The sequence below is a fragment of the Hipposideros armiger genome, unplaced genomic scaffold (assembly GCF_001890085.2).
Source record: "Hipposideros armiger isolate ML-2016 unplaced genomic scaffold, ASM189008v1 scaffold_343, whole genome shotgun sequence".
Classification (NCBI taxonomy): Eukaryota; Metazoa; Chordata; class Mammalia; order Chiroptera; family Hipposideridae; genus Hipposideros; species Hipposideros armiger.
Window position 1 is genome coordinate 1,584,929 of NW_017731693.1, and position 22,334 is coordinate 1,607,262.

The 22,334-nt window shown below is 36.4% G+C and overlaps 1 protein-coding gene across 3 annotated transcripts in view; it reads left to right on the plus strand.

Annotated features, from left to right (window-relative positions):
- The window catches only part of PRKDC (protein kinase, DNA-activated, catalytic subunit), a 229,719-nt gene that overhangs the window by 66,768 nt on the left and 140,617 nt on the right, over positions 1-22,334 (plus strand). For 2 of the 3 annotated variants that reach the window (XM_019661296.1, XM_019661298.1), the window contains exons 26-35: positions 3,456-3,563; positions 6,864-7,090; positions 8,526-8,620; positions 10,152-10,251; positions 11,416-11,549; positions 16,482-16,736; positions 19,986-20,209; positions 20,907-21,139; positions 21,553-21,685; positions 22,072-22,230. In XM_019661296.1, coding sequence (XP_019516841.1) covers positions 3,456-3,563; positions 6,864-7,090; positions 8,526-8,620; positions 10,152-10,251; positions 11,416-11,549; positions 16,482-16,736; positions 19,986-20,209; positions 20,907-21,139; positions 21,553-21,685; positions 22,072-22,230 — 1,668 coding nt within the window. The remainder of the gene's footprint in view (positions 1-3,455; positions 3,564-6,863; positions 7,091-8,525; positions 8,621-10,151; positions 10,252-11,415; positions 11,550-16,481; positions 16,737-19,985; positions 20,210-20,906; positions 21,140-21,552; positions 21,686-22,071; positions 22,231-22,334) is intronic. The other variant, XM_019661297.1, reaches the window with a different exon arrangement.

Below are 22,334 nucleotides of genomic sequence, written 5' to 3' on the forward strand. Positions count from 1 at the left end.
GGTAGTGCCTGTGGCTTGGAGTAGTTGGTTGCTCAGTATAGATTCACTTGTATTGAATTAGTTAATTTACAGTATTTAGTATCTGGTCTTCTCACCGACCTGTCAGTTTTCTTAGGGCAGGGACACTAGAAATGAAGGAGAAAGAATATTTATTTTGAATATAGTTTTTTTTCTTTTTTTTTAATCTGGAAAGCTGAAGAGTATTAACTGATAAACCCCGAAGCATTCACGAAGGAGGAGGAAGCTGGTGAATTCTCATACATCAGTATTCTCATATATGTCATGTATTAGTATTGACCACATTAGTATCGTACACATGGAAAATATGTGTACAACAGTCCATTCATAATAGCATCAGATATATATATATATATATATATATATATATATATATATATATATATATAATGCCTTGGAATAAACTTTTATATGCCAGGCAAACATATATTGTGAATATAAAATGAATATCATGTGTGCCTGAGTTAAAAGAATCAATATTGAAAAAAATGCCAGCTCTTCCCAAATCAGTCAGCATTTGGTAGCATTCCAGCAAAAAGCCCAGAATTTCATTTTGATCCTAAAAAGTAATCTGAAAGAATAATTGCTTGAGCTTAACCAAGAAAAATTTTAAAAGGGTAGAGTGCTGAAGGGAGTCTTGCCATAACAGATATTAAAAAGAAGCCACATAAATTATAACAAGGTTGAACTAGTGAACAGATAGATCAGTGGGGAGAGTCTGGTATTTAGGAAGTGGACCCATGTGTACCTAAAAATTGTATATTTGGTAGAAAGGGCATTAAGTTAGTAAGAAATGGACCATTTAATAAATCACATTAGGTAATTGACTAACATGAAAAATTAATTTCAAAAAGATTTAGAAGGAAACACTGAAACTATAATATATTACAGAAAAATATGATGAACTGTAGTATCTATCTCTGGATTGAGGAGGTCTTTTTCATTGATAAATTACATATTGGGTTGTTGGAAAAGTCATGATGCATTTTTGCAACGAAAAACAAAAAATACTTCATGACTTTTCTGACAACCTAGTAAATTAATATAGAAACGTGAAGCTAAAAGTGAACCTCCATATCATCACCTTTTTCCCACTCTTATTCCCTAGGAAAAGCCACTTTATCCTCTGCAAAAGATATACTCCCAGATCTTTGCAAAAACACATTTTTACAAACATGCATATTTATTTTGTTTTATTTTTGAAAAGTAAGATCATAGCATTCAAAAATTCTTTCTTTTGCGTATGACATTCAAGTTCTGCTACTTGGATGGATTTTGTTACTGTTACATTAAAGGCATCCAGAAAATTGTTTTTCGATAAAGCTTGCATAGGAAGGGACATTTTCCTACAAGATGTTGAAGACAGATATACAGAATATGTCAATGTGTAGTAATAGTTTTGACTTTACAGATATTTAAAACTGAATGACACAAAACACAATTTTAACATGTGAGAAAATTATTTTTGCAACATTCTGAAGATATAAGACCTAAAAATGGGCCAATGGATAAAGAATAAAAATAGGCAGCTCATAAAAAAAGGATATATGGTCAATGAACTATTTAAAAATATTCAACCTTTTTGGTAAAAAAGAAAATTAATATTAAAATATTATTTTCATCTTTTGTCAAATATTTAAAAAATTGACAGTGTTGGTATTGTCAAGCATGTAGAGAATGGGCCTTATAGGTCCTGGTTGATGGGAGTATGGATTTGCACAGGCTCTCAGGGTGCAGAGCAAAAGGCTTGGTGACCTGCACTGTTGTCCAGCAGTTTCATTATTAGCAATGTATTCAGAGTAGTGTATATTAGACTTTTTACTGTGATTTCATTATATTAGTTATAAATTAGGAATACCTGCAATTCTAACAACAGGATTTGAGTAACTGCATCATGGTATATCCGTATATGAGATACCAGGCAGCTCATAAAAATATTGATACAGCTTATGTATGTATTTAGAAAATTATTAAAATTAAGAGGAAAGTGGTTACAAAAAAGTATATTTATTTTACACACATGTATATATATACTTAAATGTGTATAAATAAAATATTTTGAAAGTTAACAATTTTGAGATATAGGATTGTAGATGGATGGTTTTCTACATTTTATACAATTTTTATAAGGTATATGTGTATGTGTGTGTGTATATATGCACATACATATCTTATGTACTAAGAATGAAACAGTATAATTCTTTTGAAGTGAAAGTGATGCTTTAAGACCAGTTTAAATATTCAGACTGAAAGGTAAGACCCTTTTATTTTGCTTAATCCTGAAAATCACTTCAAAGATTAGAAAGATACCTTTTTTATAGAAAAATACCCAGGTGCAAGAGGACTCTGTGTTGTTTGGTCTGAGTCCTGAGAAATTTTACATGATTTTTGAGGTGGTGGTATTCATATCAAGGTGCTTCATTCTTGAGCTTGGTATCATTTGGGAAATGAAACTCTCCTAATTTCTCAGTGCTCCAGTAGGAGCCCTAGCCTTCTGAGACACAGAAATGTATAACATATAAAGATAGGGAATGTTTCCCATCACTTTCAGTACGAAGATTTTACTCTTCATATATAATGATTACATCTGTAACCATTTGCCTATGTAGTTGCTCTGATCCAAAAGGATAATAAAACTTCCCTTATCTCTCCAAGATGATCACATGGCTACACCAGACTAGGCCACTAGGTTAAGCTCCTGAGGTTCCAGAACGGTGAGCCCTGTTTCCCTGCGTATTTCCTTTCAGAAGGATGAAGCCCTTGCCTGGAAGACACCCTGGTTTGTAAATGCCAGAGATCCACAGGGCTGTCTGGCCCCTGAAGAGACTTTATTTACATTCTGGAAGGTTAGATTGAGAACTCAGGATCCTTTCTATCCCATCTGCAAGTTGCAGTTTTTCCTTTTGGCAGGTGTGGGAGAACTGCATCATGGTATATCCATATTTGAGATGAGATATACCATGATACCTTCTGAATATCTTCTCCAATTTATTATACAGGCTTTGAAGTTTCAATGTGTAGGAAATTGGTCTGGCTTTCTTTTTTGTCACCGCAGGGGTATAAATCAGTGTGTAGGGAACCATGGAGTCATTATTTGTTTTTTAGTTGAATAATGGTAATGTCTCTATCCAGAAGATCTCATGTGCATGTTCAGGATCAGATGAATAAAGATGAATACTAAAAAACCAACAATACCCTAAATTACCCTCTAATTAGAGGAACAATGAATTTTAGTATGCATATTTTTCTTTTCTGGACTTTTTAGGAAAGAGAAAATAGAAAGAACATGTTCATCATAGAATTTAATTACAAAAGGAAACTAATATAACCATGGTAGTATTGTCCTTAATTTTGCTCCTTCCATTTAAATGGAACTCTTTTCCAATATAAACTTGCTTTAATATGAAGAAAAACTCTAAATGTATTTTTTTCCTCAGGTAACAAGGCAACTATACACGCCACTAGTTATGCAACTGATTCACTGGTTCACTAACAATAAGAAATTTGAAAGTCAGGATACTGTTGCTTTATTAGAAACAATATTGGTGAGTAATGGTTGATGGTTTTCTTGCTATTCCCATTGACTAGTTACATTTGATGTATATGTAGTTCTTTAAGAAAAGTTACCTGTCGGGCTGACTGAGTGGCTCAGTTGGTTAAGAGCACGAGCTCTGAGCAACATGGTCGCCGGTTCGATTCCCAAATGGGCCAATGAGCTGCACCCGAGCTGAGCTGCCAACAGGATGGCTCAGCTGTTGAGAGCATGTGCTCCTAACAACAAGGTTGTCGTTTCAACTCCCTCATGGGATGGTGGGCTATGGCCAACCGCAACTAAGATTGAACACGGCACCTTGAGCTGAATGGCCGGTGGATGTCGACTGGACTTGGAGCTGAGCTAGCTGCACCCTCCACAACTAAGACTGGAGGACAACTTAGTTGTTCCCCTCCCCCAATTCCCCCACACTGTTCCCTTTCCCCAATTCCTCAATAAAAAAATCTTTAAAAAAGAAAGAAAAGTTACCTATCAAGATATCAAAATGTAGTATTCAGCTAGATCATATTGCGGTTTTTAAATTTTGTTTTAGAGAATTGGTGAAATGGTATTTTAATGGTCAGAATGCCATATTTATTTACGTAAGTGATACTTTTAAGTATCTGTAAGCAAATATTCATATTTTTGTTTTTTTGGGAGAATGGTTATAAATTTGGCAAAGTTCATCTGTGTTAAGGGTGTGTGTGTGTGTGTGTGTGTGTGTGTGTGTGTGTGTGTGTGTGAGAGAGTGTGTGTGTGTGAAGGGTGGAAGAAGTAAATAAGAATGTTCTTGGACTTTTATCAAAGTTGTAGTATCCTTTTAAAAATATCTATAGTATAATAATTAGGAGTAAAAGAAATTTTTTGAGCTTATCCAGTTTTCCCCTGCATTTAGATTGAACTAACGGACCCTAGAAACAGTAGGTCACCATTTATGTAGAAGTATCCTGAGACTGTAGAGGTAGACTTGTTAGGATTTAATCACAGGTTCACTAAGGGCAGAAAAAATGAGGTCAGCTAAAGCCTTAGTGTCTTTTGACACTTATTTTTTTATAATTTTCTGAACTTGTGCAAATAACTTTACATTTGATCCCTTTAAATATCATTTGATTTTACCTACTGTTTCAGCCTATAATTTTGTTTTGCCATATATTAACTTCGGAATAAAAAGTCCCAGTTAAATACATGTCAAGTTTGTGCAAAGTCCTTGTATGTTTTTGCAAATTGATTCCAATTCGAATCTGTGTGTTACTTTCTGTTAAGTTTGAGATGAGCCAGAGGAAATAGGGAATTTGACAGGTGCATCCAGATAGAGGAAATAAAGGCATTGAGTGATTGGTGTGTTTGTGAAGAATTAGGTCTGTTTTGAGTTTTGCTTGCATAGGAGCACTGTGCAAGGCTGGGAAAAGTGTGTTGGGGCAGAATAGCAGAACGTTGTATATAGGGCAACCATGCATTCCAATTTGACCAGGAGAGTTCAGATTATGCCTGTTGTGTATGTAATTATTAATAGTACTCCTTTCACTCTCAGGTTGACCTTAATTGGATGTCATGTTGTGGGCAGTGAAGAGTTACTAAACATTTTTAATTAGAATGGGACATAATTATATCTGTGGTGTAATTCTCTGCAGTGTCTACCCATGAATCCTATCTATAATAAACACATTTAATTAAGTTGTGGGTTATTTGAATTCAGATTGACTTATTCAATCTGAATAAATCAATAAAACACATATTATGTTTCTATTCTGGTTTCTATCTTCGCTATTTCTTTTCCCCTTTTAAACTTTGAAAGTAGCTTAAGTGAAGGTTTCAGAAAGAAATCTGGAAAGATAATGGTAACATAAAATGAGATAGTTGAAACAAGAAAAGGTGAAAAAAGGAAATGTGAAGAAGGTTGTACAGCACTCTTAAGTGAAAAAGCATCTATCAGTCTCCTAATAAAAATTGCTAATCCCCTCATGTCAAAACACATTATTTACCTCAGCTCTGAGAAGCAGTAAATAGGACTTCTTTACACTTCCATGACTTTCTAACCTTTTTGAATTCTAATCAGCACTGTAATGAAAGATTTTGCATGTAACAAATATCTAGGGATGTTAGTCAGAGAGAACTCCCTTAGTTCAGTATTCAGTGCACTTTTTCAAGTTACTTTTTCATTATAGATCTAAGAGGAAATAATGCCTAGAGGAAAATAAAAACATGCAGATTTCCTTAGCTGTATTTAGAGACTGTAACTTTGTGCAGACTGCTCTTATAGAAAGTTATATTTTCAGAGCCACCACATCTTCATATGATTTGTCTTTCTGTAGCAGTACAATTTCTTTTTTTTTTTTTTTAAGATTTTATTGGGGAATTGGGGGAGGGGAACCAGTGCTGGGGAATTGGGGAAGAGGACCAGCCAAGTTGTTGTTCTTCAGTCTTCATTGTGGAGGGCACCGGTTGCCATCTGGCTGCCCATCAGCAGCTTGTGGCCTCTAAGGTCAAGGTACTGTGTTCAGTCTTAGTTGCGGGTGGGTGTAGACACCATTCCATGCAGGAGTCGAACCAGCAGCCTTGTTGTTAAGAGCGCATGCTCTATCCACTGAGCCATCTTAGTGGCAGCTCAGCTCAAGGTGCCGAGTTCAGTCTTAGTTGCGGTGGGCATAGCCCACCATCAAACAGGCAATCTTGTTGTTACAAACCAGCTGAGCCATCCTGTTACCTGTTGGCAGCTCAGCGACAGCTCAGCTCCGGTGCAACTCACTGGCCCATGTAGGGATCGAACCGGCTGCCCTGTTGCTCAGAGCTCACGCTCGTAAAACAACTCTTAACCAACTGAGCCACTCGGCCGGCCTGCAGTACAATTTCTTTGGAACTTGCAAGGGTCTTATTCTCTTTAACATCAGTAAGTAAAGCATCTTCGATACTATTAATATTATGAGGTGAAATCAACAGCAAAAATTCTTACAGTGTGGCCATTGTGTTCCTTAAGGGAAAGGGAAGACTACTTTGTTATTACATAATTAAAGTATTCTCTTTTTTTAATGGATTTTTCAGTTCCTTGATTTCTTTAAAAGACTGTTTTTATTATTGGGTTGTCAGAAAAGTCATGACACATTTTTGCAATGAAAAACATAGAAAAAATACATCATGACTTTTCCGACAACCAAATATGTCAAAAAGAAATTATTATAGGCTAGATTCTAGATGATCTGATTGGTATTACTAGTGTTTATTTTTTTGAATAGTGTTCTAAATAAATTTTTATAACGTTCTAGTTATGCTCAGAGACAGATCAAGATATTCAGTTGTCATTTATGCTTTGTTTTAGGATGGAATTGTGGACCCTGATGACAGTACTTTGAGAGATTTTTGTGGTCGGTGCATTCGAGAATTTCTCAAATGGTCCATTAAGCAGACAACACCGCAACAGCAGGAAAGAAGTTCAGTAAACACCAAATCGCTTTTCAAGCGACTGTACAGCTTTGCACTTCATCCCAATGCATTCAAGAGACTAGGAGCATCACTTGCTTTTAATAGTATCTACAGGGAATTCAGGTAAGTAAGCCACATGACAGGAGAGTGTAAAACAAGTTCTTTAAATTAGTAGTGATTTAGAAAAGTGACTTGGTGTTTATATGTCCATGTGTTTATATATCAAGCATTTAGTAAGTATGTGCTGGATCCTGTGCTATTTTCTGGGGCTTAAAAAATGAATTAAAATGCAGTTTGCGGGCCGGCCGAGTGGCGCGTTGGTTAAGAGCTGGCTTGGGACACCAGCTCTGAGCAGCAGGGCCCTGGTTCGGATCCCACCTGAGGGCCAGTGACACTGCCCTCTACAGCTAAGATGGTGAACAACAGCTCGACTTGAAGCTGGGCTGCCGTGAGTCACCAGCGGCATGTGTGGGATCCGAACCGGGGCCCTCTGGCATCCCAAGCCAATTCTTAACCATCGCGCCACTCGGCCGGCCCCACTTTATTTTTTAAATCTTTTAAAATTGTGACACCTATATGTACAAAAGATGGCTTAAAACATGTAAAACTGTCACCATTTGCCGATGACATCATATTATCCAGAGGGTGCCAAAAAACTCTATACACATCTTAAGAAAGCAAAAAACTGTATTAAAATTATTCTGATGGTAACCACTTTGAGCATCTCTTGCAATTGCAGAAGTCAAACATGACTTGTATTTATCTTTTGTTATCAGTACATATTGAGTATTACAGGTTTTTTTGTGGTTTTTTTTTTAAAGATTTTATTGGGGAATTGGGGGAGGGGAGCAGCGTTGGGGAATCGGGGGAAGGGGAACAGACAAGTTGCTGTCGTTTTGTTCTTTAGTCTAGTTGTGGAGAACGGTGCTTCACTGGCCCAAGTTGGCACCATCATTGCGGTCTTCCCGGGCGAGGCAGATCAGTTGCAAGCTTCTGGACGGCCGCTCACTGCGGCTGCTGGCCGCTCACACTGGCTGCTCACTACACATGGTAGCCCATGGCAATCCACTGCCACAGGGGCTGTAGCCTACACCATCGCCGGCGACTCACGGCAGCCCAGCTCCAGGTTGAGCTGTTGTTCAGCATCTTAGCTGTGGAGGGCAGTGTCACTGGCCCTCATATGTGGGATCTGAACCGGGGCTCTCTGGCGTCCCAAGCCAGCTCTTAACCATCGCGCCACTCGGCCGGCCCCCAAGCCAATTCTTAACCAAGTGAGCCACTCAGCCGGCCCCAGAGCTCGTGCTCTTACCAACTGAACTATCCGGCCGCCCAGGGAGGATACTTATGTACAGACAAAAAGCCTCTTTTGGTTTATATAGTCTTTGGTCTATTCTTTAGGAAGTTTTCTTTGAGAAGTGTTTTTGGTTATTTTATGTTTTAAAGCATTTGAACCATTTTACAAAATAAAATTAATGCTATTTAATAACCTTATTTTTGTTTTCTCGTCATTTCTGCTTTATTGTTTCTTGGATAAGGATCATTATTCTTTATTTTACAGGGAAGAAGAGTTGCTGGTAGAACAGTTTGTATTTGAAGCCTTGGTTACATATATGGAAAGTCTGGCCTTAGCACATACAGATGAGAAATCCTTAGGTAGGTCTTATCTGATCTTCGGTGTGCATGCCAATTTTGTTTTCCTCACAAGTCTTCAAGAGCTTTTCCAGTCGGGTTAAGCCTCAGATAATTCTCTCCCAAGATGGTTTGCTTTTCTCAGGTCTCCCATTCAGGGTGATAAATGTGAAGTGGAGATATGCCCCTGCAGTGCCTCAAATCCAGTTTGTAGAAAAGTATGCCATGCTCTCCTCCTCTAAGATCATGTATCCCTCATGACCGCTCAGGTTGGACCCCTGGTTGGTCAGAGATCCCGCCTATGGCAAGTGGGACAATTTTATTGTCAGCTCCAATGAAGTCAGCCAATTGCTATATTGACACAACATGTGAACGTGTACAGGTTGTACAATGAAAAAAAAGCTGGATGTAATAACCACTGAGATGTGTTCAGTGTCTCTCAACTCACAAATGATAATTTAGAAAGTAGAAAATAAGTCGCGTTACAAGATTACGATAAAGCTATTTTGACCATTATTAAGAAATAAAAAATATATATATTTGGTTAAAAATAGGCTAAAGTAACTAAGAAAATAATAATCTTTACAATTAAATTTTGTCCAGACACTATTAGGAACATCATGGAGTTTGTGAGGTGGAAGACTTCTTAGAGATCTTCGCATTCATTCTCCACACTAGGCAAGGCCAGAGGCCCGCAGACTGTAAGCACCAGATTTAGTCACAGAGCTGTGTGGTGGCAGAACTCCTCTTCCACTTATCCAGATTTTGGTTTCTGTTTATTTTATTGAAAGACAGGTTGAGCTCTCTTATCCTTCATATTGATAGCCTACCACCTATGGGAAAAAATTTTTAAAATTTAGTCCTTACCATCAAATAGCTTAATATTGCTTTGTTTATCTAGACATTTTATATAGGTGAATTTTCTCAACAAGTGAAATGTTACTCTTTTAAATATCACTGCCATATTTAAAACCATAGAAAGGAAACTTTATGTTCACAGAGGTTAAAATAAGTTGTGTGAGGCTCCTTTCCTAAATAACCCTAGACATCTGTGGATGGTTTTACATTTTTATTTCTTTTCTCCTACAGTGGCTGTGTTATTAAGCTGTAGAGTTTAACCTACCTAAGAGGAGGGGGAGGTCAAGTAACTTACTCCCCTTAAATAATAGCCTTAAATTCAGGTACACAGGCTCTTGCCTGGTATTTGGATTTTATAATACCTGCAAAGTCTCTTCCATTTCAAATCCATTACTTGAGGCTGTGCTTTGGCCGGCTATGGGGCTGGTGGAGCAGTTTCACACTAGTTGTGGTATTGCTATATGTGTGAGTGTTCTCCATACTATCCTGTAGTCTTAAATGTGGGCTTTGTTTTGGTTTTGGAAATGCAATGTAAATCACTTATTTAAATTTTATGTTCTGAGAGATGAAAAGATATTAACTCCATTATAAAATTACTTCTAATTTAAAAAGCCAGACCAGTAAACCTATAATACTAATTTATTAATAATCTATTATATATCTTCTTTGGAAATAATATTTTTATACTTGATAACAGGTACAATTCAACAGTGTTGTGATACCATTGATCACCTAAGGCGTATCATTGAAAAAAATCATGTTTCTTTAAATGAAGCAAAAAGACGACGTTGGCCACGGTAGGTGATATTGCTTCACTTCCCCCTTTTTTTCCCACAATGTTAAACTGATTCTCAGTTAATAAAGGAGAATCTGGGAGGAATGTGTAAGAATTAATTTTCTGAACAAGAACTGTGTGGAAGTATGAAGAGCCAGTTTTCCAAAGACATTAAAAAGCTTTATGTTTTAAAATTCTTAGCACAAGATATAAATTTGATCTCAGTAGGGATAGTGGATACAATTTGAAAATTAGTTTTGTAACTGAGAATTTATTTTACCTGCAGTAATTTGAATACAGATTTGAGATGGAATTTTTTAACTACAATACATAGGAACTATTATGGAGTAAATTTGAAATACAAGAAATAGTAGGATTTTGACAGACATGGAATTATAGAATTATGAAATGAAGCTGCTCAAAACCAAGGTTGGGTTATTGACCAGTGGTTTCCAGTCTTTGCTGTCATTTCTATCCCAGCAAGTTCTCATTCTCAGACATGATGGGAGTGTACCATGCATCAGCCCATCCAGATCTGTGCAGAGAACTCTGGTGTCTGCTGGCGACTGCCACTGTGCACAAGTATTATCCCATGTAGACTAGATATTAATTTGACTTCTGTTTTAAAATTGCTTCTTCCAGATTCTGCCATTAATTTATGACATCTCTTTAAATCATTGGTTCTCAGACTTCAGCATGCATCAGAATTACCTGGAAATCTAGTTAAAACACAGGTTGCTCAGCCCTTCCCTCAGAATCTGTTTTAGTAGGTCTTAGTTGGCGCTGAGAATTTGCATTTCTGCCAAGTTTACAGATAATACTGATGCAGCTGGTCCGGAGACGACAATTTGAGAAGCACTGCTTTAGCTCTTAAACCCCATTGTTTTAAAGTACAGTGAAAAAAATATATGAAAATAGTTGGTGCTGCTCTTTTAAGAAATGTTTCTAAATTTTTCCCTCAAAAAAAAAAAGCATTTTTTATTAAGCAGCATTTAGGACCTGTTTAACCTGTGACATTTTGATTGTATTTGAATGATTATACATTAAAAAAGAAATTGAACGCTTTTTAATAAGGTTTCTACGTGTATCAGTGTGGCAATATTGAGTTTATGATTTCTAGACTCCTGGGTCAGTTAAATGCGAAATGTTGGGGTGAATATTTATACCATGTGTTATCTCCATATAGAGGATTTCCACCTGCGGCATCATTGTGTTTACTAGATGTGGTCCAGTGGCTTTTAGCCCACTGTGGGAGACCCCAGACAGAATGTCGACACAAATCCATAGAACTCTTTTATAAATTTGTTCCTTTATTGCCAGGTATAGTAATCTTTATGTCCTATAAATAATGGGTTTTGCTTTATAAGTAGTTTAAAGATGCGTACTTAGTTTAAAATGTGATCTTTCCATAATTTAGATGAATGTAACCAATAATATGTTTTTTTGTTGTTGTTTTTTAAAGATTTTTTTATTGGGGAATTGGGGGGATGGGAACAGTGCTGGGGAATTGGGGGAAGGGGAACAGACAAGTTGCTGTCGTTTTGTTCTTCAGTCTAGTTGTGGAGGACGTTGCTTCACTGGCCCAAGTTGGCACCATCATTGCGCTCTTCCCAGGCGAGGCAGATCAGTCGCCGGCGTCTGGACGGCCACTCACTGCAGCTGCTGGCCGCTCACGCTGGCTGCTGGCTATATACGGTAGCCCATGGCCACCCACTGCCTCAGGGTCTGCAGCCTATGCCGTTGCCGGCGACTCACAGCAGCCCAGCTCTTGGTTGAGCTGTTGTTCAGCATCTTAGCTGTGGAGGGCAGTGTCACTGGCCCTCATATGTGGGATCCAAACCGGGGCCCTCTGGCATCCCAAGCCAGTTATTAACCATCATGCCTCTCGGCCGGCCCAATAATATGTTTTTAATAAATGAAAAAATAAGTATGTTCATTAACCATTACAGATCGTTTGTATGACAAATGATAAGTTATGGCTGTACATTTTTCAAAGATTTACAGAAGGAAAGAAAATGCTATTTTGATATTAGTCAAATGTTACACAGGAAGTAAATTTGGAATTTCCCAGCATTTTTTTTTATTCCACTATATTTTTACTTTTCTAGTCCATTTAAAAGAAATAAAGAAGAGTTGGATGACCATTGTTGTTGTTAACATGATATTCAATTAAGATTTAGAAATCTTATTAATATTTAATATTTAATAAAAACTAATTTAATAATTAGTGCTTTATTTCAATTTTATATAACTAATAAGAAACTGCTGGTCTCCTAAGTCTGAATGATCTTAGATCATTGTGATACTAAAGGAAAGAAGTGAACCTATGTTTTTCAATAATTGTTGCAGTAAACAAACTGTACTTGTAGGCTTGAGTTAATCACTACTCTTAGGAATAAATGTATTGTTTTGTTTTTTTCCAGCAAGTTCAACCTCAGCTTCTGTAGCTTAGGCATGGGAAGCTGTGCTCCAGGACAGACCCATGACCTGGCTTGCCCTCTTTGAGTGCACTGTGCTCTAGCCCAGAACCAGTGCATGCTCTGGCATATGTGTCTGGGTGAGAAAGGTGATAGTGCACTACAAATCATGATAGAGAACCAGTTCTCTTTGGAAAATGGGGTGGAGTACTACTTTGGGGCTTTTTTTTTTCATGGAAGAAGAGTAAAAATTACTTCATGTAATTCTAAAACTTAGAAGGAATTCTATATTTTGTTATACTATGGAATTTATTATATTGTTATATACTATATATTTTATATACTACAAAGGGTGCCAAAAAAAAGTATACACATTTTAAGAACGGAAAACTGTTAAAATTGTAATACTCAATATATACTGATAAAAGATGAATACAAGTTATGTGTATACATTGTTTTGGCACCCCCGGTATATTATATTCATAGTATATATTATATATGGTATGTAAATATGGAATATATTTATGTACTATTCTATAGTTTTTTTATATAGTGGAAATACATATTTGTATTTTTAACTTAGAGAATTATTTAGAAAACATTATTATTGGGTTGTCGGAAAAGTCATGACGTATTTTGTTTGTTTTTCAAAGGTCATTTATTTACATAAAGAACAAAGATCAATCAATGATATATTGCCTATTATGTTGGATAACTTTTTGCCATCTTTCAGTGAGCTTCATAATTCCTTGTTCATAGAAGGATCTGTCTTTATTATTTGTGAAAAACTGAACAAGGGGCTGATTTACAGGCTCATCTGAATTGAATGTTATACCATGCAAAGAGTTTTGAAGAGAGCGAAACATGTGGAAGTCTGATGGCGCAAGGTCAGGCGAGTATGGTGGGTGTGGCAACACATCCCAGCCAAGCTCCAATAATTTTTCATGGGTGACCACACTTGTGTGTGGCCTCGCGTTGTCGCAATGGAACACAACTCCTTTACAATTAACAAGCTCTGGATGTTTCTGGATGATGGATTTGTTCAAACTGTCCAATTGCTGACAGTACACATTCGAATTGATTGTTTGGTTCCTTGGTAGGAGCTCGAAAAACACAACACCTTTAAAATCCCATCACACTGAGAGCATAACCTTCCTCTGGTGAATGTCTGCTTTCGATGTCATTTGAAGTGAATCATCACATTGGGACCAAGACCGTTTGCTCACCACATTGTTCTAAACAATCCACTTCTCATCACCAGTTATCAGTCGCCTCAAAAAAGGATTGTTTCCTCACGTTTAATGAGTATATTGCTGATTTCATCTCTATACGTGCCGTCAAATGAACTTCTTTTCTTTGAGTTCATACGGAACCCAAATATAGAGCTTGCTTACATATTCCAGCTTCTTCAGGTGGTTTTGAACGCTTGAATGATGGATGTTCAATGTTTCTGCAATCTCTTGTGTCACGTAACGTGGGTTTGACTTGATCGATGCTTTTATTTTGTTGTCATCAACCTCGGTGGGCTTCCCTGACCAAGGAGCATCGTTGAGATCAAAATCACCAGCACGGAATTGTGTGCACCATCGCTGGCACTGATGTTCTTGAAGAGTATTGTCACCGTAAACTTTATGCAACTTTTCACAAGCTTGACACGCGTTCTTCCTTTTATGGAAGTAAAGCAGTAAAATATGACAAAAATGCACAGTTTGGTCTTCCTTCTTCAACTTGTAAAATCTCCAAAACTGAACCAATTCGCTCAATGTTTTTTTAGAATGAAGCTAGAACTGTCAGCTGTCAAATGACATAGCAATAACATAGATGCAAATGACTCTAGTACTTCCAAAAATGAACTAGTACCTTCTGTCGCAAACATACGTCATGATTTTTCCAACAACCCAATAGTATTTTATATTTGCTTACAACTTTTAAAGTTTGTTTTGTAAGTTAAATCATACTTCCAACAGTCCTGTAAAGTCAGTGAGGGGTGGAGGGGTGGGGCATGTTTTCATTATTTTTAAAGGAAACTGAGGCCCAGATATATTACATAGGTAGAATTATTTGTTAGCAAATCCTACCTCACATTTGGGTCTCTGGCTGTTTCTTGCCCACATAATTACTAATGATGTCAACTTGACTGACCCAAGACATTTCTGTTGTTCTTCTTCTCAGTTGCCTCTAATTGGGACCTCATACATTTTCAGTGAAGTAAATGAGCTCTAACTTTCAGAATTGTTTTTGTTAAACTAAGGATGCCAAGTAGTAGACGAATCTTGCCCTGCTACCAGCATACAATTTTTATAAAATTAATGAGCATTACTTGACTTACCTTTTCAGTGTCCTCCAGTGGTGCATCTACGTCTCCTGTATCTTTTCTTCTAATGGTTTTTAATGGTTTTTAAGAGATGTGTTAGGCATCTCTTTTTAGAGGTTCTATGTTTTGAGGTCCTGCACTATGAGGTGGGGTGCTGGGCACATCAACACCCAGGTGCAGGTATGTCCTTATGACACGTATCAGGGGCTTTTGAATGCTGAGATCAGTGGATGGGAACATGTTGGACAAAAAGCCAGAGTGACAGATAACCACAATCATGAGGAGGAGAGTGAGAAAGAAGTAGAGAGCTGGGAAAGTTCCAAGTTCTCCAGATGTACTTTCCTATTTCTCTTAGGCTTATCTCTATTCTTACTCATGTTCCCTTATCTTGTTATTTGTCTAGATCTGTCTTTTTTGTCCTTTATTTCCTTACTTCTCTATTCTATCACTCTTAGCTAGTACTTGATATAGAATTTAAATATCTTATTATTTTCACTCATTTTTATATAGCTTTATTTTCTTTGTTTATTCTTAATGAAAAAAATGGAACATTTAATATTTCTTTCTTAAGCAAACCCTGAAAACATGACGTTAATCTTTTACTTATAGAGCTTCTGATAGGTATTTTTTTGACACAATAGAAAAACTGTTTCTTTTTAAGACGTCAAAGTTACATTACTATTTTGGATTCTTCTAACTTCATTAGACTCAATGATTTGGCCTTTTTAGTCTTTCATTTCAGAGAATACAAAATAAAATGTTATGATTTTTTAATTTAATTTAGAAAATGATTAATACTTAAAAGAAAAATACCTTTAACAAGCAGTTCATTTGACTCTTTTATTTAATAAACACTGCACTTACCGTGTGGTAGATGCTATTCTAAGCACTTTCAAATATTAACTACTTTAATTTAATCTTTGTAATAACCTCACAGATAGATACTGTTATGATTCTCATTTACGGATGAGGAAACGAGACATGAGAGTCCAGGTCGCCACAGCTGGAAGGTAGCACAGCCAGGATAGGAACCTAAGACTCACAGTGTTCTTTTTGTGTTTATTCCTTGAATTATTCCTTTAAAAAGCAATAATACTTAAGAAAAAAGGCAGAAGAAAGGGCATGAAGTTTACAGCTATTTAAATGGTATCCATCTATTTTTATAATGTTTAAAGAAACTGAATAGAATGGCTTTTGGTAGAAATACCTTCTTGGCAGTAATTATAGTGAAACAAATTGTGAGTACTGTGGTTAAAAAAAAGATTGTCCTGTATCACTTTGAAATTTTACTGCTCTAGTAGATAGTTTATGTGGAACTTTTATTGAAAACTGTATTTGAAATATTGTGTAGTGCCAGTCTTGTTCTGGCCTGACTACATTTTTTAACTTACCAGACTTTTAATTTTTGTTATTTTATTATTGGTGGATTGCTATTTTTAATTAGGCTCAATGATTAGATAAAATAATTTTATTATTTGAAAGTTATTTATATGTGTGTTTTAATCTTGTTTCTTTTTTAAGGCAACAAATCCCCTTTTTTATGGCTGAAAGATATTATCAAGAAAGAAGATACTTCCTTTCTCATAAACACATTTGAGGGTGGGGGAGGAGATTGTGATCGGCCTTCAGGCATCCTTGCTCAGCCAACCCTCTGTGATATGCAAGGGCCATTCAGTCTAAGAACTGCCCTGCAGTGGATGGACATGCTTCTGGCAGCACTGGAGTGCTACAACACATTCATTGAAGAGAAAACCGTTGAAGCATCTGAGGTCCTGGGTAGGTAACACTTAGCCCTAAGTTAGTGGTGTTCAGTTCTGCCTGGAGTCATTCTGGGGGGAAAAATCAGTGGGGTTTTTTTTTAGCTGAGCCATCCTGCCACCTGTTGGCAGCTCAATGGCAGCTCAGCTCAGGCCGTGAATCGAACCGGTGACCCTGTTGCTCAGATCTCACACTCTTGAGTGAGCTCTTAACCAACTGAGCCAATCAGCCTGCCCTGTCAGGGGGTTTTTGATGAAACAGTTTGCTGCTGTCCCAAAATAACAGTAACAGTGGTGACAACATCATTTAGTACTGTGCAAAGTGCTTTACCTGCATTCTTATTTAATCTCATAATGAGGATGTTAGTATGATTTAGATGACACAACTGAGGCTGCAAAAACAAAGCCTATACTTCCTTTTTGCCCTGTTCACAGGTTCTTGACACTTTTATAAAAATAACCTTTTAAAGGTTTTCATTTGAATGTAGTAAATTAAGAGTTCTTCCTGACCTAAAGCTTTATGATCTTATTCCGTGTTTCTGTGTAGTATGTCTTTGTTTTGCTTACATTTTCCTATTAAGTGTTTTTATTATAATATGGTAATAACAGTGTCATTTGCGGAGATGCAGAACATAAGGTAGAATGTTTTGTTCGTTTCTTGGCCCGTGCTGGGAAGAAGAAGGTAGGCAGGCTCCATCCTTTGTGACCTGAATGGGACTATAAGGCTAGGAGATGGCTTTTGGGAGGTGCATCTCTCCAAGGATAGAGCATCTGGAGCTGACTGTTGGTTGACAGATGTGGTCTTTGCTTTGCAGTTCTCTGAACAGGCATGTGTTTATATTCTGGAGTTTCACTTAAATCCTCTCTCTCGAGCTGAACTTCAGACTTGCCATTTAGAACATGTTCTCTTACTTGAATGTTTTTTAATATTGATGGAGAATCCACACTAGTGGTGGTGGTGACTGACTAAAGGAACTACCGTACTCTCTTTAATTTTGTCAGAGATAAGGTCCATATTATGGAAATTTGGGAGAAAGGAACAAGGCTGTTTTCCTTCTAGCTTGAGGATGGTAGAGCCAGGCATAGTGGGGAGTGTATAATTTGTGTGTGCACACACATGCTAAAGTTCAGGAAACAGATTTTATACTGTTCTGAGAAAATCTGACTCCCTAGTGATTCTAGCATGAGATTATCAGAAAGCTAGGTCAGAAAGTTGTGAAACTTTCAAAACAGCAATAGTAGCTGTTCAGTTTCACACAGTACCTTACATTTATTGTTTTGACAGATCTCATGTCCTCATTTTGAAAATTTAAACAAGGAAAAAAGCATAGAAAATATGCAAAACCTTTCCCCTGAGTACATTCCCTAGTGATAAACACTATAATAATTTAGTGTTTACTTTTCTAAACTTTGTTATACATATTATGTATATTTTCTAATTTTCATTTTTTAGTTAATGTGATCATTATGTGTGCTTTACTGTAATGTGCTTTTTAAAAAGAAACAATATATTAGACATCTTTTTATGTTGGTATATATAACTTTATCTAATTTAAATGTGCACAGATTACTAAATTATGTGACTATTAAAATTAAGTAGTCTTAAAACAGTTTTATTCATTAACCCTGTGAGGAGAAGTAGACATTAAAAACAGTGTACCTCCAGTCAAACTTTAAAGTTGACCCCAAAAATTTATTTTCCGTACAGCTTTCTGGTGTGTTGTAAATGTTGACATTTTAATATAAAACTGTTAACATTACTTGAAAAAAAAAGTATTCATTGGAACCTAAATACTATAGTAGTTTTATATTCACCATCATCAGCTTTAAAATACAATTTCTTTACTGAGAGTTTTGCACAGTTCCTCATTATTACCATTCCATACCCCTTACATTTTTTTAACCTAAGGTGTTATGCTTTTATGCTTATGTTTTTACTTATAACCCTATCTATGTCTTTGCAATAAAGGGTCTATGTGTTTTAAAGTTTTCTTCTGTGTTATCATTGCATTTGTTATTAGGGCACATTATATTCATTACCACCACAACATAAATATAATAAATATTTTTGTAATAGTTACATGTAAAACAGTAAAATTACATGGTTAGAATTTTATTTTTGTTTTATTTAGATTTTAGTACGTAAAAAAACTTGTTCACATAAACAAGTGCTATATTTATATAAAATACACATTTTTCACACAGTTAACATATCTGGTTGGGATGAGTCATACAGCCCATGGTTTGCTGCATTCAAGGATATTTGGTGTTTAAGAATTAATTCTTCAGTTCTTTGAATACCTGATGCTTTGTCATCAAAATTATTTTTAATGATCCATCAGTTGACAGTTTGATTAACTTTCCTTAAATTTTCTGAAAACAGCGAATTGGAAACCATCAGACTTGTGAAAGGATTTCTTATTCATTACCTTTAGTCATTGTTTCAACACTTATGTCACCGTTTTAAATTATTGCTTTGGGGCTCCAAAGGTCTTTATATCCTGAGATAATAAACTACAGTAAGATTGAGCAGAGGAAAAAGGTGTATCTGTCTTTCTTTTGTTAAGCAGGAGAAGGGTAATCATGAAAGAGGTGGAGATAGGGAAGTTGCACCAGCACAACCATGTTTTCATATCGATGACTTTTATGAAAAAGTCCATATGAGAGTTGATCTGAAATTGATTATATAAAATGACCAGTGCCCATACACAGCTATTTGAAAATGACTGCCATAATTGCTCTCTCTGTTGCCCCTTTGAAGGACATTTAAGTTGTTTCTATTTTTTTATTGTTAAGAACAATGCTAAAATGAACATCCTTACAAACACAAATTTGCAATTCTGCCATTATTTCACTTGGATGAAATTTCAGTGCTAGATCAAAGCATATGAGCTTTTTAACATTTTATAGAAATTAGCATACAGTTTTTAAAGCTTTTAGTATGATTTGCCAAATTGCCCTTCAAAAAGATCATATTAATTTATATTCCCACAAGTAGTGTTTGAGAAGCAAGACCTAACTGCCCGTAGATGTGTTTTTACTACATAAGTTTAAAGGTGAATTCTATTTGAGTGGCATTAATTATGAAATTTTGAAATGAGAAAAAATGACTGCGATTTTGTTCAGTTTTTATTGAACTTTTCTTTTGAAATATTTTGAATTTTGACTAAAAGTATATCATGCCTATCTTTAAAGAAGAAATTTCACATTAATCTTCGCGAAGTTAGAAGGAAGCATATATTAATATTTTAATGTAATTTTTTTCTAGGTACTGAAACACAGTCTTCACTTTGGAAGGCGGTGGCTTTCTTTTTAGAAAGCATTGCTATGCATAATATTATGGCAGCAGAAAAGTGCTTTGGTACTGGGGCAACAGATAACAGACCTAGCCCACAAGAGGAAGAAAGATATAATTACAGCAAATGCACAATTATCGTTCGGGTGATGGAATTTACCACAACGCTGCTCAGCATCTATACAGAAGGCTGGAAGGTAAGGTCACACCTGCTGCTGTATTAATTGGAGGTCAGTACTTGGCACTGGAAAAACACATATAGAGTACCTATTAGAAGTGGTTTTAGCTGTCTTAGAACTTTCCATTGCTGTAGGAATTATCTGTTCTTGAAAATAATAAAACTTTGCTTATTGTGTGAATAAAATACAAATTAGGTTTTCTAAATTTTTGTTGGATATTGCATTTTATACTATGATCCACCTTAGGAAACATGCATTAGCAAATATTAAAAAATGTATCTGTGAGGCTTATTATATAAACTCCAGTCAATCCATCCAGTTAATATATACTAAGTACCTACTGTATGCCAGGCCCTGTACTGTGGGCGGATAGAACATTGCCCTAATAAACTAGAGGCTGGAAAACTGTGGTCCATAGGCCAAATCCCACCTGCTGCCCTGTTTTGCAAAGAAGGTTTTATTGGAATATGTCTAGGTTCAATAGTTCACATATTGTCCATGGCCACTTTCACTCTATAAGGGCAGTTAAGTAGTTGCAGCGGAGATCTTACAGCCCACAAAGCCAAAAACATTTATTGTCTCACCCATTACAGAGAAAGTTTGCCAACCTTCACCCTAGCCAGGCAAACATTTCCAGTTTCATGCATCTTACACTGTAGTGAATATCTGAATCTTGATTAATGGATGTGTTTTTATTCAAATCCATTTTTTACAGCATCTTGAGAAGTATTTATGTAACACAAACCTCATGGAACTCTTGGTGAAAACCCTTTGTGAGCCCTCGAGCATAGGTTTCAATATCGGCGACGTCCCCATTATGGATCGTCTTCCTGATGTTTGTGTGAACCTGATGAAAGCACTAAAGAAGTCCCCATACAAAGACATCCTAGAGCTGCACCTCAAGGAAAAAATAACAGCGCAGAGGTGGGCATTCGGATCATGCTCAGGGTCAGTGTTGTGGTGGAATTAAGGTTGCAGCGTGCTCTGGCAGCTGTGTGTGTTCCTGCTGTAGCCCCATTTATTCAAGTAAAGGAACTCATCAGGGGGGTGTTTGGTGCAGAGGATCTCATCAGTTGTTTGAAAATTATCTATTTAGCAAATGCCTTCACTGCACCTTAAGAGTTCACAAGACTTGGGTATGGCTTCGCCCTGTGTTGATTTCCCCTGCTGGATTAGTGCATGGGCCCCTTGTTTGGTGTTAGCCTGTTTGCTTTCTAGGTTATGTCATGAATTTGAGTGCCAGGTAGTTTAGTTAGTAAATACATTTATAACAGAACATACACGTTTTTTCATTGTGTCCTGATAATTTAATAAGATCAGCACTCATCTAAGTTTTCTTTTTGCTTTTTTCACATGGCCAGCATTGAGGAGCTCTGTGCTGTTAACCTGTGTGACCCTGATGCTAACGTGGATAGGGCCAAGCTGGCTTCTACCGTGTCAGCTTGTAAACAACTTCATAAAGCTGGTTTTTTGCATGTTATATTACCATCTCAGGTAATTGTTTTTACATTTGTCTTGCTTCGTTAAACGAATTATTCTATTTATATTAGTCTATTTATAGTCTTTTTAAGACATCCTTTATATACAGAGTATGCTGAAATATTTTATAAATATAAAATGAAAATAAAATAAAAGACATTTGAGTATTTCCAGCAGCCTTCTGAAGAACTTTAGGGACTGACTGCTATTCTGCCTTTGTAGCTAGGTGACTTTAATTAAAAATATAGCACAGAAAGCAAAGTTGAGTGAAAAAATTCCAGATAATTGGAAGACAGTTGTCAGTGTTAGCTTACATGGATTTTTTAATTAATGAAGGATGTAAAATTGTTTTTCTATAAAATATCTTATTGCTGGGCATTTCAGTGTTGACTTCATTTTAGTCTGTAGATCAGCGTCATTCTGTTGGCACAAAACTTCTTTCCCTGGTTTATAAAAGCATTGCACCGGGCCATGAACAACAGTGCCTTCCTTCGCTAGACCCCAGTTGTAAGCGATTGGCTAGAGGACTTCTGGAGCTGGCCTTTGCTTTTGGAGGACTGGTAGGAAAAACATCTATATGCTATGCTATCCTAATGATGTAAATATGTAACTCACATGCATTGTGTCTTTAAAACAGGAGTTTAGTTGGGTAAGTTCTCAGATG